This window comes from Brassica napus, chromosome C4, assembly GCF_020379485.1.
Source record: "Brassica napus cultivar Da-Ae chromosome C4, Da-Ae, whole genome shotgun sequence".
Lineage (NCBI taxonomy): Eukaryota > Viridiplantae > Streptophyta > Magnoliopsida > Brassicales > Brassicaceae > Brassica > Brassica napus.
Genome location: NC_063447.1, coordinates 36,641,632 through 36,657,256, shown reverse-complemented (window position 1 = coordinate 36,657,256; position 15,625 = coordinate 36,641,632). Strand labels below are relative to the sequence as shown.

The 15,625-nt window shown below is 36.1% G+C and overlaps 2 protein-coding genes and 1 long non-coding RNA gene across 5 annotated transcripts; 2 read left to right on the top strand and 1 right to left on the bottom strand.

The window, feature by feature from the left end:
• The first annotated feature begins 1,817 nt into the window (after positions 1–1,817).
• Positions 1,818–2,989, top strand: LOC125585579. Its single transcript, XR_007322563.1, has 2 exons — positions 1,818–2,351; positions 2,483–2,989. It is a non-coding gene; the product is annotated as an uncharacterized LOC125585579 (long non-coding RNA).
• Positions 2,990–5,103: 2,114 nt separating this feature from the next.
• Positions 5,104–6,967, bottom strand: BNAC04G26560D. Its single transcript, XM_013895107.3, has 3 exons — positions 6,773–6,967; positions 6,010–6,330; positions 5,104–5,531 (listed from the first exon to the last, which is right to left on the bottom strand). The coding sequence occupies exons 1-3, from the start codon at positions 6,837–6,839 to the stop codon at positions 5,368–5,370; spliced, it is 552 nt and encodes a 183-aa protein (XP_013750561.1). The 5' UTR covers positions 6,840–6,967; the 3' UTR covers positions 5,104–5,367.
• Positions 6,968–8,833: 1,866 nt separating this feature from the next.
• On the top strand, positions 8,834–15,531 carry LOC106421663 (fructose-1,6-bisphosphatase, chloroplastic). Of its 3 annotated transcripts, XM_048753292.1 has the most exons (7): positions 8,846–9,265; positions 9,380–9,443; positions 9,778–9,920; positions 10,510–11,080; positions 14,377–14,601; positions 14,713–15,219; positions 15,335–15,531. In XM_048753292.1, the coding sequence occupies exons 4-7, from the start codon at positions 10,649–10,651 to the stop codon at positions 15,404–15,406; spliced, it is 1,236 nt and encodes a 411-aa protein (XP_048609249.1). In that variant the 5' UTR covers positions 8,846–9,265; positions 9,380–9,443; positions 9,778–9,920; positions 10,510–10,648; the 3' UTR covers positions 15,407–15,531. The 3 variants fall into 3 exon arrangements, with proteins under 3 accessions (XP_048609248.1, XP_048609249.1, NP_001302992.1); XM_048753291.1 differs by having other exon boundaries at positions 8,834–9,920; NM_001316063.1 differs by lacking the exons at positions 8,846–9,265; positions 9,380–9,443; positions 9,778–9,920 and having other exon boundaries at positions 10,644–11,080; positions 15,335–15,505.
• Positions 15,532–15,625: the final 94 nt, after the last annotated feature.

The window sequence follows — 15,625 nt, the reverse complement described above, 5'->3', positions numbered from 1 at the left end:
AATCTGAGATTGGGTTTTATGAGATTTGAGATCGGTTCAAGTTTACTGATATGGGTTTGTTTGTATCTGTTCTTGTGTAGATATGGATTGATTCTTTGAGTTTCGTTCTATCCGTTTGTATTGCGTTTGAGATATGTAACTTAATGGTTTTGTTTTTTTGTAACAGGCAAGAGTAGGTTCGAGTCCTTGACACTTGACAGACAAGAGTAGCTGAAGTGAGAGAGCGTTTCTGTACTGACACACAAGGTAACTTGTCTCTTGCAAAACTGAATGTGTGTTTTATTGATTTGTTATGGGATATGATCAGATGATGATTTGTTATGAGATATGTAGAGGTCATCGATGAGTTTGATGTGTTTTATGAGTTTGCTTGCTACTTTTATATGATTTAAACTATGATCAGATGTGCTTCTCACTATAGCACATATTTAAAAAACGAGTTATCATCACATTCTGTTTTGTAAAGTCTTTTATGTGCTGTAAAGTGGTCATCTCCTTTATCATGTTATCTTTTTTTTTTTCAGGATGAACAATGAGGATACAATGAATCTAAATGACGCAGAAGACTACATGAGTGGGGATGAGCTGATGGATGAAAACTCAGATGGAGATGAAGCAGTAGCAGTGGAGGATACTCTCATGAGCACAGCTGAAACCCGTGCCAAAAGAGGAAAACGCAGAACCTCTAGATGCTGGAAGCATTTTAGTATAGTATCCAGATGGTTCGAATGACGTAGTGTGCAAATTCTGCAAACACAACTACTACTTAAACCTGCGTAGGAGTGGAACCTCTAGTCTTTTGCGTCATATGAAAGTATGTACTTTGAATCCTGTCCCTGGTACACCTGGATCTGGTAGGAAGATAGATCAGCTTGTGTTTCGTGAGATGATTGCAATAGCCTTGATTGAGCATAACCTGCCGTACTCTTTTTGTTTGATGTCTACAAGAAGAACAAAAAGAAAAACATGGCTAGAACTTTAGGAACTGCAGCACAGACTACTTTACCAGGATATGATGTAAGCTTGTTTCATTGCATTTCTCATTAGTGTGTTTATGCTTTCTTAAGGTCTGAGCATTACTGTTTTTATTTCTGGTTGCAGGCATACTATGCTTTCTTCTCACAGAACGCTGGTGGTAATGGGAAGTCAGCCTTGGATAAGTACCTAGAAGAACCGGTTTTAGACATGATGGCCTTCAAGAGTTTGAATGTTCTCTCCTACTGGAGAGACAATGCTAATCGGTTTAAGGAGCTCGCATTAATGGCATGTGACGTCTTGAGCATACCCATCACCACGGTTGCTTCAGAATCATCCTTCAGCATTGGAAGCCGTGTATTGAACAAATACAGAAGCTGCCTTCTCCCTTCGAATGTCCGAGCACTGATTTGCGCAAGAAATTGGCTAAGAGGATTTGAGTCTTTAGACTGTAAGTTCTTGATCATTAGTCTCTGGACTCTGGTTATATCCTTAGATTTGTCTCTGGTCTTGTACTTGAAACTGATAATTGAATTTTCTTAGGTGATGAAATGGATTTTGAACCCTTGGAGTTGGAGGAAGTTGGCGAAAAAGTTAATGAAACATGTCAAGTCTGAGTTCATGTGTAAGACTTGAGTCTGCTTGCTACTTATGTGTCTCGCATGACTAATTAATAACATTATCTCTTGATTTGGTGCAGGCAAGTGACATGTATGAAGTTGAGCATTTATGGAGTTTGAACTTTGAAGTTATGTCTTTTATTTATGATGCTATTTATGAACTGATGATATCTAAGTACTTATGAACTAATGCTATGTACTGATGCTATTTGTGTGATATTTGAACTTATGTATTGTTGCACTTATGAATTTATGGATGAATTTTAATCTTATGAATTTATATTTGAATTTTTTTAGGCTTATAGATTGAAATTCAAAATATTCTTATATGGTCTTTAATGGACCCCATGGCAGCCCATATAAATATGGGTATTAGTGGATTTGGGCCTTAATGAACATGGTCTTTAATGGTAATGGTCACTCTTTGTCCACAAATAATAAATGGACAAACGGATATTGGCTAATGGACATGGGCTCGCCCAGTTTACAGCTCTATTCAACCGTTCATCCCATGCGTATGGTAAGCACATGAACCCATTTATGGCACTAATGTGGCAATGCTGCACAATAGCGCGATTTATTGTATCTGCAAACTATCTCCAATAAAATAATGATCAACTCATACGTGATATTTCTCACCAAAACGAATAGAAAGAGCTTTGATGAGTTGTCTTTTGGCTGATCTTGTCTTGTGATTTGCTCAACCGTAAGCCGTTAGTTGAATAGGTTCTTCCTTGATTGACCGTCGAAGCTAAGGTAAATTTTATGATTTCTCATACTTTTCATGAATACTTACAACATAAACTCGGTGCCGTCTTAGACCTAGCCGACCATGGTTGATATCTTTTTTTAATTATAATTTATCTATTTATCTAATCCTCAAAAAGGAGGCATCGAAATAGTAACGAGAGCTGGTGAACAGGAGAAACGTTAAGATCTAGGTTGCAAGAGAACAACAACTACACATATAAAGCAGAGGGAGAGAGGGTTATGGGGAAGAAGACTAAGGTAGCTGGATGAACACCGCGACTCAAAAATCCAGTTTCCGTAAGCTTCTCACGGTGGGGTTGTTCAAGGCCCGCCAGATTCACCACCAGATACCATCAAAAGAGCCACCCAGAGATGTCCCACGGCCGCAATCGTCATCTTCAAGAATAAGTTTTGACTCCGAAACTCTAACCACCGTCAACCGCATACGATTCGCCGTGTCTCAGGTCTGAGATCTTGCATGCTCCTTCACCCTTCTCGGTGGAAACAAGACGGAAACGAGCCGGCGTATTAATGTACATAGTCGGTTTAGAGTCCGGTTAGGATGGTTTAATTATAATTTTATTTGACCATGATTTACTTTGGTTAAGTCATCGGCTATATATTAACTGACAATTATTTAAAAAGTTGTAACTTCGAATTTGTATAAATTAAAAATAGATTACGTTTAGGTGTCACTTAATTAGAATGATAATTTAGCTTACACAGCATCTTAAAAATCAATTGAAAAAAATATTGATCTAAATCTAATTATTATGGAACATTATATTAACATAAAATATAAAAATCGTGTATTTTTTTCTTAAATAAAAGTTACGAAATTACCTAATATGATTATGACAATTAATGACTATGATTAATAAATATTTGATAACAATTTTTGCATTCTTCTTCATTTTTGTTTAGTTTTATATTATTAAAAAAATTAAACAATAACATTAACTGTATAATAAAAATTTTATATATATTCTTATATGTTATATTTTAAATTTTTTAAAATGACTTTAAATTAAAAAACGAGGAATTGAATTATTTCCCTAAACAGATTATGTTTCTCTAGTATGGTTTCTTCTTGATCTCTCGATTTTCTTTGTGTTTCCAGATCCAACGATAATCCTTCGGTTGATTCTCGTCTCTTGAGCTCACTCTAATCGAAATGGGGAAACGTGGTGCAAAACCGAAGAATCTGAATTCAAATGACGAAGATCAAGGTTCTGAAGTTTGTACGAGGTCTATGACGCCGAATCTCAACGAACCTGGTGAAGTTTCTGCAAAGCAAAATCAATTTCATAGCCCAGCAACTCGCGATGGAACTGGTTTGATACCGATGATGATGGAACTAATTGCAATATTTGGTCCATAGCGATGAAGATAATTCTTGATGCGAAGAACAAAATAGGTTTCGTAGATGGATCGGATCTTTGGTTATACCTGCTATTGATGATAGATACTTCAAGATATGGAGAAGGTGCAACAGTATGGTGAAGTCTTGGTTCCTGTTGTCATTAAGGAGATCTATGACAACATTCTCTATTACGAAGATGCAGCTGACATGTGGGAGATTTTTTTAGGCGCTTCAAAGTTAACAGTCTACTAGGAAGTATCAACTTGAACATGTAGTAATGACATTCAAGCAAGGTGATTTGGATCTATCTACATTGTGTGAGCAGTTAGCCAACACTAAGTCGTCTATCGTGAAGAAATGTAATTGTGACCAAGTGAAGGAGTTGCTTGAGGATGCTGAAATAAGTAGGATCATTCAGTTTCTTCTTACGGGATTGAATGATACATTCAATAACATCTGTGGTCATATATTGAACATGAAGCTGTGTCCACAACTGAATGAAATCTACGAGATGAGAGTCAAAGAATGATTGGGAATAACACTAAAGGGATTGCGTTTCAGGTGCTATATTACTCTATAAATTAATCAGTTTATGCTCCCACAAGGAATATTTCAGAAACCTAAGTGTTCCCATTGTACAGATTTTGTTTCTCTTATATGGCGAGACACCAACAAAAGAACAGCCATCTCAGTTGTAAGGCCCGCCCACACCGACAACCAATCTCGTTAATTGGAGACTTTCCTCAGCCCTGATGGCTGACTTGCGGGTTAGCCGTCATCCTCAAACAACAAGCGTCGACCGTAATACGAGACACCAGAGCATCGGAGAAATTGTGGAGGTTTTCACATCAGAAACCCACCCGATCTGCGTTGATGAGAAAGAAGAACCACCCAAAAGCACCGGAGCTCGCCTGGATCATCTCGTTGAGAAAGGATTGGAAGGGGAGAGCACTACGACCACCTACGAGACCGCCAGATAGACAAGATGTATCCACCCTTTTTGAATCGGGAAAGGAGAGTTGCGAGATCTAGATAGAAGCGCGTGAGGACCAGAGGCCACTCAAAGGCTTTGTCATTTAATTTTGACCATGGTTGACGTCTTAACTTTATAAAAAAATACGGTAAGATTCAATAGAAAATGAACCAAAAACATATATGCATGCTCAAATATGTACCGTCAAATCGTGTTTATTTAAAATAGATTAATAGTAAAAAATTAAGCATCGCCTTATGAGAGCATGATTAATGGGGGTTCTTAAGATGAGGTTTTTAGCACTAACCGGTTTTTAGTTTTTTTAGTTAAAAATTAAGAAACGGTTTTTTATATTCTGCTAATAACTCCGGTCTAAGAACTTCCATTAATCATGTTCTAAGTTTTTTTCTAAAGGAGCATCGGGTATAACGGTATAAGTTGAGATTGCACATGGTTTACATATCGAACAAGAAAACAAAACAATGGTATAACAAAAAGTGTTATTACATGGACAATATTACGAAACAGAACCAAAAAGCAAACTCACTCTGAATCCTCTTCTCTCAAATCTATCAATTGATGAGCTAGCACCAATCATATAAAGAGATATGATTCATTATGGATCATCAGTCGAAATATTAAACATAAACATAAACATGACACACGTGAAATAAATAATATTACTTTTACATAGCAGCCGGAGCTAGAGCAGGGGCTGAGGAGTCGGAGACAGGGCCTGGAGCAGTCTCGGACACTGGTCCAGGAGCTGCGCCGCCGGAACTGAGCATTTCCAACATCGAACGGTGGGGATTTGTCCGTTGAGCATCACACAGATCAGGTAAAAATGCACCTGCGTGTAGTCCATTGGTACGTTACGTCAAGTGTACACTTTACATCCCTGATTTAAGGGTTTAATATAGTACTAAAGTAAGTAACCATAGGGTGCAATAGATAATTTCTTTTATTATTCAAATAATAATTAAGATTAGTGAAGGACAAAAATCAAGCTCGTACCGAAATTCCTTGTTTTGACGATAAGAAACACCAGAAATACAAAAATGAGTTTCATGCATTCACATGATCTATTGGTATGTAAGCCTTTTTTACTTAAGAAATTTATGCCTTTAATTCTTTTCATCTATTTATTTATGTGAACATGTTAATTAAGTTTTGTCAACAAGAACCATTTATTTATCAAAACAAAGATTTATTCAATTCATAAGATTTATATATGTGGTACCCACACCAAAAAAATGTCAACGTATTACACCAAAAAAATGTCAACATACGCATGAAAGATTTAGGAAAAGATCAGCTCAAGATCGTACCTTCACCGGCGGCAAGATTGAAATAAAGATCAAGGATGTTAGGGCAATAATCCAAACAAGCCGGAGAGCAAATCTTAGCGGCGAACCCTGCCTCCATCATTGCGTCCGAGGAGATCCCTACGGTTTTCCGATCAACACCACAAGCGGCTACACACTCATCGCTCTCCACGTGGTTTACGATTCCTTCAACCTCCACCGCGGAAGTCCGACAAGTGTATTCTCCGGCGACGTTAGCTGTCTCCAATAAACATCTTTTCCCGGAAGCCGATATCGAGAACGCGCACATATTTGTGGGCAGATTCTCGCATATGATGTCTTCTCCTACAATTATAGGAAAGACAAAACATAAACTGATTAAGAAAAAAAATCAAATGCTCACATATGGTTTTTATTTTCCTATAGTTTATCTTATATTGGTCTCAAGGCCGGTTTTGAAATTTTGATTGGCATAGACAATTTGTTAAAAACCTTGATAAAAATAATTGTTTGAATAAAGTGGAGGTAAATATCTATATATATTAACTCTTAAATTTTGGGGTCCAAGATCAATATTTCACATGATTATGCTGAGAAATGTGAAATATATGGTCCTTCGTGTTCCTATGATGTAAAAACTAAAGACTTACCTAATTAAGAATAACTTTTGAGAAAACAAATCTTGAAATTGGTCATGACTTAAAAAATGGAGATGATCATATTGGTCTTAATCATGATCTTTTCTAACGACCGGAGCTTTGTATACAATAGAGATATGTGTACGTACCTAAAGCAGCATGGAGAAGAGATGAGAGAATGAGAAAGATTGGCAATTTGAGGGAAGAATAAGACATTGCTTCTGTTTTTTGTTGTTCTCGCTCCTTCTCTTTCTCCTTTCTTGATCTTCAGGGGTTTAAAGTTTGATGTTGTCAAGGGAATAGAAGGCGTATATTGAAGATGTTATGGGGTTTATGAGTATATATATACAAGATGATTTAAAGAATGATTTGTATTTACTATTTTCATTATAGCAGCCTCTATATATGATTTTACTATAATATACAGTACAAGATGGTTTTTTTCAACAGTAAAATTATATTTTTCCTAGTATTTGCATTTTTATTTGTACTACGTTATGTGATTGGTCATTTCTTTTTTTTTTATCAACAATTGGTAATTTCTTTCCATTTTAAAACTTTGAATTGTTTGATCCATTAAAAGTTCATGGATGTCTCTATAAATTATATGTATTTACTACATTATTTTTGGGAAATGATCAAAACATCATAAACTGAGTGCTTATTGATTTCAATATTCAAAGACTGTGCGCTGGAAGTTCACATGTGTTACGGAATATGAACTAGGCTTCTGTCGGTAGCTTATTACATTAAACAAATATGCGTTCCTTAAAACTTGTATTTTTTCTTGTACCAAAAACTTCTGTATTGTTTTGACTTTTTACTATTGATAGCTTCGTTCGTTTTGGTCATCTAGAATTTTGCTCGGATTCTTCAAATTCGCTACAAGATAATATTATGTAAACATTTTAACTACTTTTATTTTGTAAATTGGCATATTTTTAATATTCCAATGAACGTATCAAAGACGTAGACTATTCTAAAAATTTAGTTGAATAAATCTTTTCCATTACAAGACTTTCGGGTTAGTGGCTTTCCTGGAAACAAATTAAAGCGACGTGCGTACATGTGTTCACGTCCGTATTTGACTCTACGCGTTAAATTGATTTTCCTCGCGACCAAACAATACGTTAGTTTGCTCAAAGTAATATCGGTGCAATCTTGAGGGAGAGTTTATAAATCAAGTATTATAATTTGTATTTGGAAAATGTATGACACATTTCTTGCCAAAAACTGCTTGAAAAATATATATTTATCATACGTAGAAGCAATGTTTTGAAAGTTCTGTTATAAAAAAACTTGTCACGTCCCTTGCTAACTTTCTACATGTACACAATTTCTTCTCAAGATATATTCTGGTATTGCTTCCATTGACCTAGTAAACTGGAAACTTCTAGCGTAGAGACAAATACTAATGCAGCATCACGACGCATCTTTATAACTCAACGTGAATTTTCATCTAGTTAGTCAATTCTACATATTGAAAAACTCATTAACTAGTAGCGTGACAAAGAGCCGATACATGTCCTCCAATAAATTGTTTAATTTCAGTTTCGTTTTGGTGTAATTAATCTCAACCTCTGGGTTACAAAATCATTACGAATTTAAATTCCCTTCGATTTGTTAGAAGCTAGACTTGCATGTTCGGATTAGGTTTTTCGGATTAAACCTTCTAAACCATATTCAGATTTTATAAATGTTCGAATCGGGTTTAGCTAATAACATTTGGTTTCAGGTAAATTTTATAATGCTATTAAATTTTGGATCAGAACTAAGATTGAGTTAATAATATTTTGTATTCATATATTTATAAGTCAAATATAATATTGATTATTTGGGGTATTTGTTTCATTTACAAACTCATTTCAAATATTAATTAAGATTTTTAAATTTGGGTTTTCTGAACTTTTTGTTTATTTTATTGGGTTCAAATAATATCGGAAATCCTAAATACATTTATACAAAATTTGTTTAGGTATTTTGACATTTGGATCGGATATCGATTCAAAATTTCCAGTTCGAATTTGGTTCGGATCTTGCAATTCAGTTACAAGTGCCAATGCCTGGTCTAAGGCCACGCCTTAGACCATGATTATCGCAGCACCTTAAGTGGGGTTTTAAAGTAAATAACCCATTTAAATAAATCAAAACAAAATAAAGAGGAGATTATCGATCCTTAACTAGGGATTTTGGAGACCGATCCTTAGCTTGGTTTCCAACCACGTGTCCACTCGACGTCCCCTCCGATTCTCCACCTCCAACCTTCCTCGTCGTAGTCTGCAGACCTTTCTCTCTCACCCAGCGGTTGAACACCACCACAGACGATGGAGACTTCTCGGAAGAAGAGTTCGTCGGGGCTCCTCTGATTCCGCGGCGGGAGCTGAGGAGGAGGCGGCGGAAGAAGAGGCGGGAACTTGCCGTCGGTTACGATCGCCTTGGGGTTGTCGAGTTTGAAAGGGGATCCCTTGGGGGAAACGTAACGGCTCTCCGGTGGATCTATGGAACGTTTGATAAGCCGTCGGAGAAGAAGAAGGGGCATGTGCTTCCCATGGCCGAGATATAATCGTCATTCAAATTGATCGAGATATCATCCAATGTTGAAGAGTTGTGTTACTATCCTCTCGAATATCTCCCCGACAATGGTAAAATTGACATGCGTCTGTTCTTGTTTTGTGTTTTATCCTCTCTTAATTATGACTTTTTTGCTGATTGATTCTGTAAAATCATTTGATGAGAAAATTGAACCTGATCTAAAGGTGACAGCGATGAGAAAATTGAACATGGTCACCTTCTTGTTCTTGTACACGGCATCTTAGTCAGGTATGATATGCCTTTGCATCTTGGTTTTTGTATTATTGATGCCTCTCATTCAGGTTGGGATAGTAGAAGCTTGCAAGTATTGTTGTATCTGAAATTTTGTTTTTATCATTCCTGCTACACTCTGTTTTATAGTCCACTTAATGTATAGGTCTGGGTTGTTCTAGTCATGAACTTGAGTGTATAAGCTGATTATATGTCTCCATATGATGTGAGAGAGAGAGATTATAGGTTAGACAAGTTGTCCAAAAGAGCAAGAGCTTAAAGAAGATTTCCTTTTTAGCACACTCCTTCGGTGGCTTATTTGCCAGACATGCTGTTGCCGTTCTTTATTCAGCAGCAGTGTCACAAGCCAGTGTTGGTGCTGGTCTATCTAACTCTGGGAACTCACATCTTCCGCGAGGTAGCCTTGCTGGGCTCGAGCCGATGAATTTCATTACCTTGGCAACACCTCATCTAGGAGTGGGAGGCAGAAAGCAGGTTCTATACATTTCCTGTTATAATAATTGGAACTCATCAATTGTTTAGTATGAATGTTAAAACGGTAGTTTTTTGGTCCCTCCCATTTTGGAATTACGAGACTGATCATAGAGGAAATTGTAGTGTCCACTCTAGCTCAACCCCCATAGCGATTTCTGAGTAAAAAGAAAACAAAATTTTCTTTGAGGTTTAGATCTCGCTAAAAAAAAATTAAAATGGAACAATTGTTTGTAGAGATTCAGTAGAGATGTTTCTGGTAGTTCATATAATTTTAATAATTTTTTTTTAAGAAATCTTAATTAAGAAATTCCCAGTGGACCACTTAAAATAGGAGTTTCTTAACTAAAGTTGTTCCTTTTATTAATTAAAGAGTCATTAGAAAACTCATTAGGAGTGATAGGGATAATGCTCTAACAAAAAGAACTTTATAATATTTTTATGTCGTGGTATTGGGTTGGGTTAGCTTAGCTAAGATAAACTTACATCAGGCCCAACTGTTTCGACCAACACTATATCAAGAGATAACTCCTATATCGATCCTTGACAAACAAAGTGGCCTGCTTATCATGTTCATGTCCGTAAAGAGCAGATCTACGTGTCAACTCCAATGAAGATAAGTGGGATCCACACGAATCGAATCCTTCGTCCACTTCACAATCCGATCCTCTCTCCACCTCCAAAAACAAAACTTATAATAGCCATTTTTCTCCAAACACAAACTCAGAAAAATGGCAGCAACCGCCGGAGCAACACCGTCGTCTCATCTTCTTCTCTCAAGCTCTCGCCATGTGGCGGCCTCACCTCAGCCACGAATCCTTTTCCCATCTCTGAGCGGGAAACGAGTAGCAGTTGGGAAAAACCATCATGCTACTGGAGTGAGGTGTATGGCGGTTGCGGCGGATGCTACGGCGGAGACTAAACCGGCTGCAAAGAAAAAGAGTGGGTATGAGCTTCAAACACTGACGAGCTGGTTGCTGAGACAGGAGATGAAAGGGGAGATAGATACAGAGCTGACGATAGTGATGTCGAGCATAGCGATGGCTTGTAAGCAGATCGCTTCGTTAGTTCAGCGGGCTGGAATCTCTAATCTGACGGGCGTTCAAGGAGCTGTTAACATTCAGGGAGAGGATCAGAAAAAGCTTGACGTCGTCTCCAACGAGGTCAAATATTTATTCATATATACACGCGTCTGAATATTCTTTAAGGCAATAACTTTTGGAATCATAACGTTTTATATGCAACCATGCAGAATCCTTTAGACCAATGAACAAAAACAATTCACACGTTTTCTATTGGATCAATAAATAAATATATTTAACTACATACACTACAAGAAAACATCGGTATTCTGACGTACATTCCGACGGAAAATGAAATCCTCGGAATTTCCTCGGAATATACCGACGGAATTCCGAGGAAATATCAATCCGTCGGAATATTCTGAGGAAATTCCGAAGAAAAATGTGTTCCTCGGAAAAGACCGATGAATTCCGAGGAAATAGTATAGGGATTTTACAAAATTCCGAGGAAAATTCCGACGAACTAGTGATCGATCGATGCGTTTTTGGACATATACTCATCGATCGATCACATTGTTACGCTTTGGTCCATCTTAGTGATCGATCGATGCGTTTTTGGACATAAATCCATCGATCGATCCGTTTATAAAAAACATTCGAGATTTTGAAACCCCAAACACTAGTTCCTCGGAATTTCCTCGGAATATTCCGAGGAAATTCCGAGGAACACTTGATATCCTCGATCGATCGGATAATCTCATCGATCGATCACATTGTTACGCTTTGGTCCATCTTAGTAATCGATCGATGCGTTTTTGGACATAAATCCATCGATCGATCCGTTTATAAAAAACATTCGAGATTTTGAAACCCCAAACACTAGTTCCTCGGAATTTCCTCGGAATATTCCGAGGAAATTCCGAGGAACACTTGATATCCTCGATCGATCGATGGGATAATCTCATCGATCGATCACATTGTTACGCTTTGGTCCATCTTAGTGATCGATCGATGCGTTTTTGGACATATATCCATCGATCGATCCATTTAAAAAAAATGACATTTTGAAACCCCAAACACTACTTCCTCGGAATTTTCTCGGAATATTTCGACGGAATTCCGAGGAAGAAAAGGGTTTCCTCGGAATTCCCTCGGAATATTCCGAGGAAATTCCGAGGAAATAGGGTTTTTAAACCGAAAACAACGTTTTGCGGTTTGAATAACACCTATATAACCCTTATTAAGTGTCTTACGTTCATTATGAAGTCAAAAATTTGTTCCTTACCCTATAATAAACACTTTTCCGATTGTATGAACGGAATCTCCACAACATAAGCGAAACACTTATACACTTTAATGAACGGTAACGGGAATACTTACAATTCGTTTTGAAATTTGTTATTTCATGGTTTATGCTCATCTATACAAAGAATCCTCAATGGTATGCATTACAATTGTATAAGAAATGAAATACGGAAAAAAAAATTGATGTTTTGAAACCCCAAACACTAGTTCCTCGGTATTTCCTCGGAATATTCCGAGGAAATTCCGAGGAACAATATAAATTAATAGAAATACATGCACATGATATTCTTTTTCCTCGAATTAATGAAAATATTCCGAGGAAATTCCGACGGATATTTAAGTGGCCGTCGGAATTTCCTCGGAATATTTTCATTTAACCGGGCAAACAAGCCGCCAAATATTTCGCGAAAATTGAAATTGAAAATACTGAGGGAATTATCCGTCGGACCCAAGGTTTTATAAACTCGAAACGCATCTTCTTCCCCATTTCTCTCTTCTTCCTCTCCGGCGATCTCTCTCTCCTTCCGGCGTTCTCCACCTTCTCTCGCGACGATCTCTCCGGCGAATCATTTCCATTCTCTTACAAATCATGTAAGGACCATATCTCACTCTCTTAGGTCCTATTTGTTAGGTTTTTAAGTAGATTTGATGATTTTAAAAGGTTTTTGATAGATTTTTGTTAGGGTGATTGGGTAGGATTGTGATTTGTTGTGTAATAGGTTTAGAATTGTGATTTGATTGTGTTGAATTAATTTAGAACTTTTTTTATAAATTGTTCATTATTTTTGTATTTACAAAACATTTTTTTTCTATATAAATTCGATTTTACAAAACGTTTTTTGTATATAAATTCGATTTTTGGATTTATAAAAGATGATTTCATATTTATAAAAATATTTATATTTATTAAAACTAATTTTGTATTTATAAAACATTTTTTTTTATTTATAAACACTATTTTTTTTTATTTTTGTATTTATAAAAACTATTTTTAAATATACAAACCGTTCTTTATATATAAATTCGTTTTTTGGATTTATAAAAGATGATTTCATATTTTGAAATTAATTTTGTATTTATAAAATATTTTTTTTGATTTATAAATACTATTTTATTATTTTTTGTATTTATAAAAACTATTTTGTATTTATAAAAAGATGATTTCATATCTATAAAAATATTTATATTTATAAAACTAATTTTGTATTTATAAAACATTTTTTTTATTTATAAACACTATTTTATTATTTTTGTATTTATAAAAACTATTTTTTTATTTATAAAAAGATGATTTCATATTTATTAAAACTAATTTTGTATTTATAAAACATTTTTTTTATTTATAAAAACTATTTTACTATTTTTTGTATTTTAAATATGTTTTCTATTTCAATTTTAATTTTATATTTTGGAATTTCAATTTAAAAAAATAAATTTATAATTTTTTTTTTAATTTTGGAAATATTCCGAGGAAGTTTATCCCTCGGAATATTCCAACGACATCTTCCTCGGAATATTCCGAGGAATTTCCGACGAACTTGTGGTCCTCGGAAATTCCGAGGAAATAGGGTTTCCTCGAAATTCTGTCGGAAATTTCCGAAGGATTTCCGAGGAAATATAAATTTCCGAGGAGTTATTTCCGAGGATTTTTTTCGTCGGTATGTCGTCGGAATAGCGTTATTCCGACGACATACCGACGATTTTTTCCCTCAGTATGCCGCTGTTTTCTTGATATATACACATACATGTAGAAGCTAATTAGTGGAAACACTTCAAGTTCTTGTCCCTCCAAAAATCATTTTAGGTTTTGATTATAACATTTTCCCAGCCTTATTTTATTTCTCACTCAGAAATATAATGGTTAGAGTAAACTGTTCTCAAATTCTATTATATTTTCTATTTTAGAAAAAAAATTATTCGAGTATGGAGTACATTCTTTTTACTTATTGTTTTATTTTGTACTCTAAAATAAAGTGAAACTCAACTTTATAAAGTTACTCCAATTTAAATGAAAAAAAAAAACAGAGCAATATTAGACAACATAGTCTCAGTCTACAAGTACTAAACCATAGTTTTTTCATGATGTAAATGGTTGGATGGTGTAATAAAAAGATTGAGGATGGTGCATGCAGGTGTTTTCGAACTGTTTGAGATCAAGTGGAAGAACGGGAATCATAGCGTCGGAGGAAGAGGATGTGCCAGTGGCGGTGGAAGAAAGTTACTCTGGCAACTATGTAGTCGTGTTCGACCCTCTTGACGGTTCCTCCAACATTGACGCAGCCGTCTCCACGGGTTCCATCTTCGGTATCTACAGCCCCAATGATGAGTGTCTCCCCGACTCCGACGATACCTCCGCTGTAATATAACTACTCTCCCTCCCTTGGTTATTATTCCCACTTCTAAATGGTGTACACATAACACAAACGTAGAAAAATAAGGTTAACCTATGGGTTGTTTGTTGTTTGCAGCTTGGGTCAGAAGAAGAAAGGTGTATAGTAAACGTATGCCAGCCAGGGAATAACTTGCTAGCAGCTGGCTACTGTATGTACTCAAGCTCAGTCATCTTCGTTCTTACTTTAGGCAAAGGCGTTTTCGCCTTCACCCTCGACCCAATGTATGGCGAGTTCGTCCTCACGCAAGAGAACATTGAGATTCCGAAAGCCGGGAAAATCTACTCTTTCAACGAAGGGAACTACCAGATGTGGGATGAGAATCTAAAGAAGTACATTGATGATCTCAAGGACCCTGGTCCAAGTGGGAAGCCTTACTCAGCAAGGTACATTGGAAGTTTGGTCGGTGATTTTCATAGGACTTTGTTGTACGGTGGGATTTACGGGTACCCTCGTGACGCCAAGAGCAAAAACGGCAAGCTTAGGCTTTTGTATGAGTGTGCACCTATGAGTTTCATTGTTGAACAAGCCGGAGGGAAAGGATCAGATGGACACCATAGAGTCCTAGATATCCAACCGACCGAGGTAAAACCATTTCATGTTTAATTATTACAAGAAATTAACCTATACAACTCCAAGACCATATCCGAAGTTAGGGTGTTATTATCAGACTAAACTTTTTCGTTATGATACATGACAGATACATCAGAGGGTTCCACTCTACATTGGAAGCAAAGAAGAAGTGGAGAAGCTGGAGAAGTACTTGGCTTGAGTCATTTATGAAACATAAGCCATTTAATTTCTATTGTAAGCCATTTTCTGACAACATGGCACATCCTAAATATGAAATTTTTATTTTGTTGTTGATATCAATATAGAGAAATCAGCTGTCTTATATAGAGTCAGAACCAAGTTAAATTTATACAAATCGTAGTAGAATTGAATTAGGATCGACCATGGATAACATTTTTATATTCCACAGATCATTTCA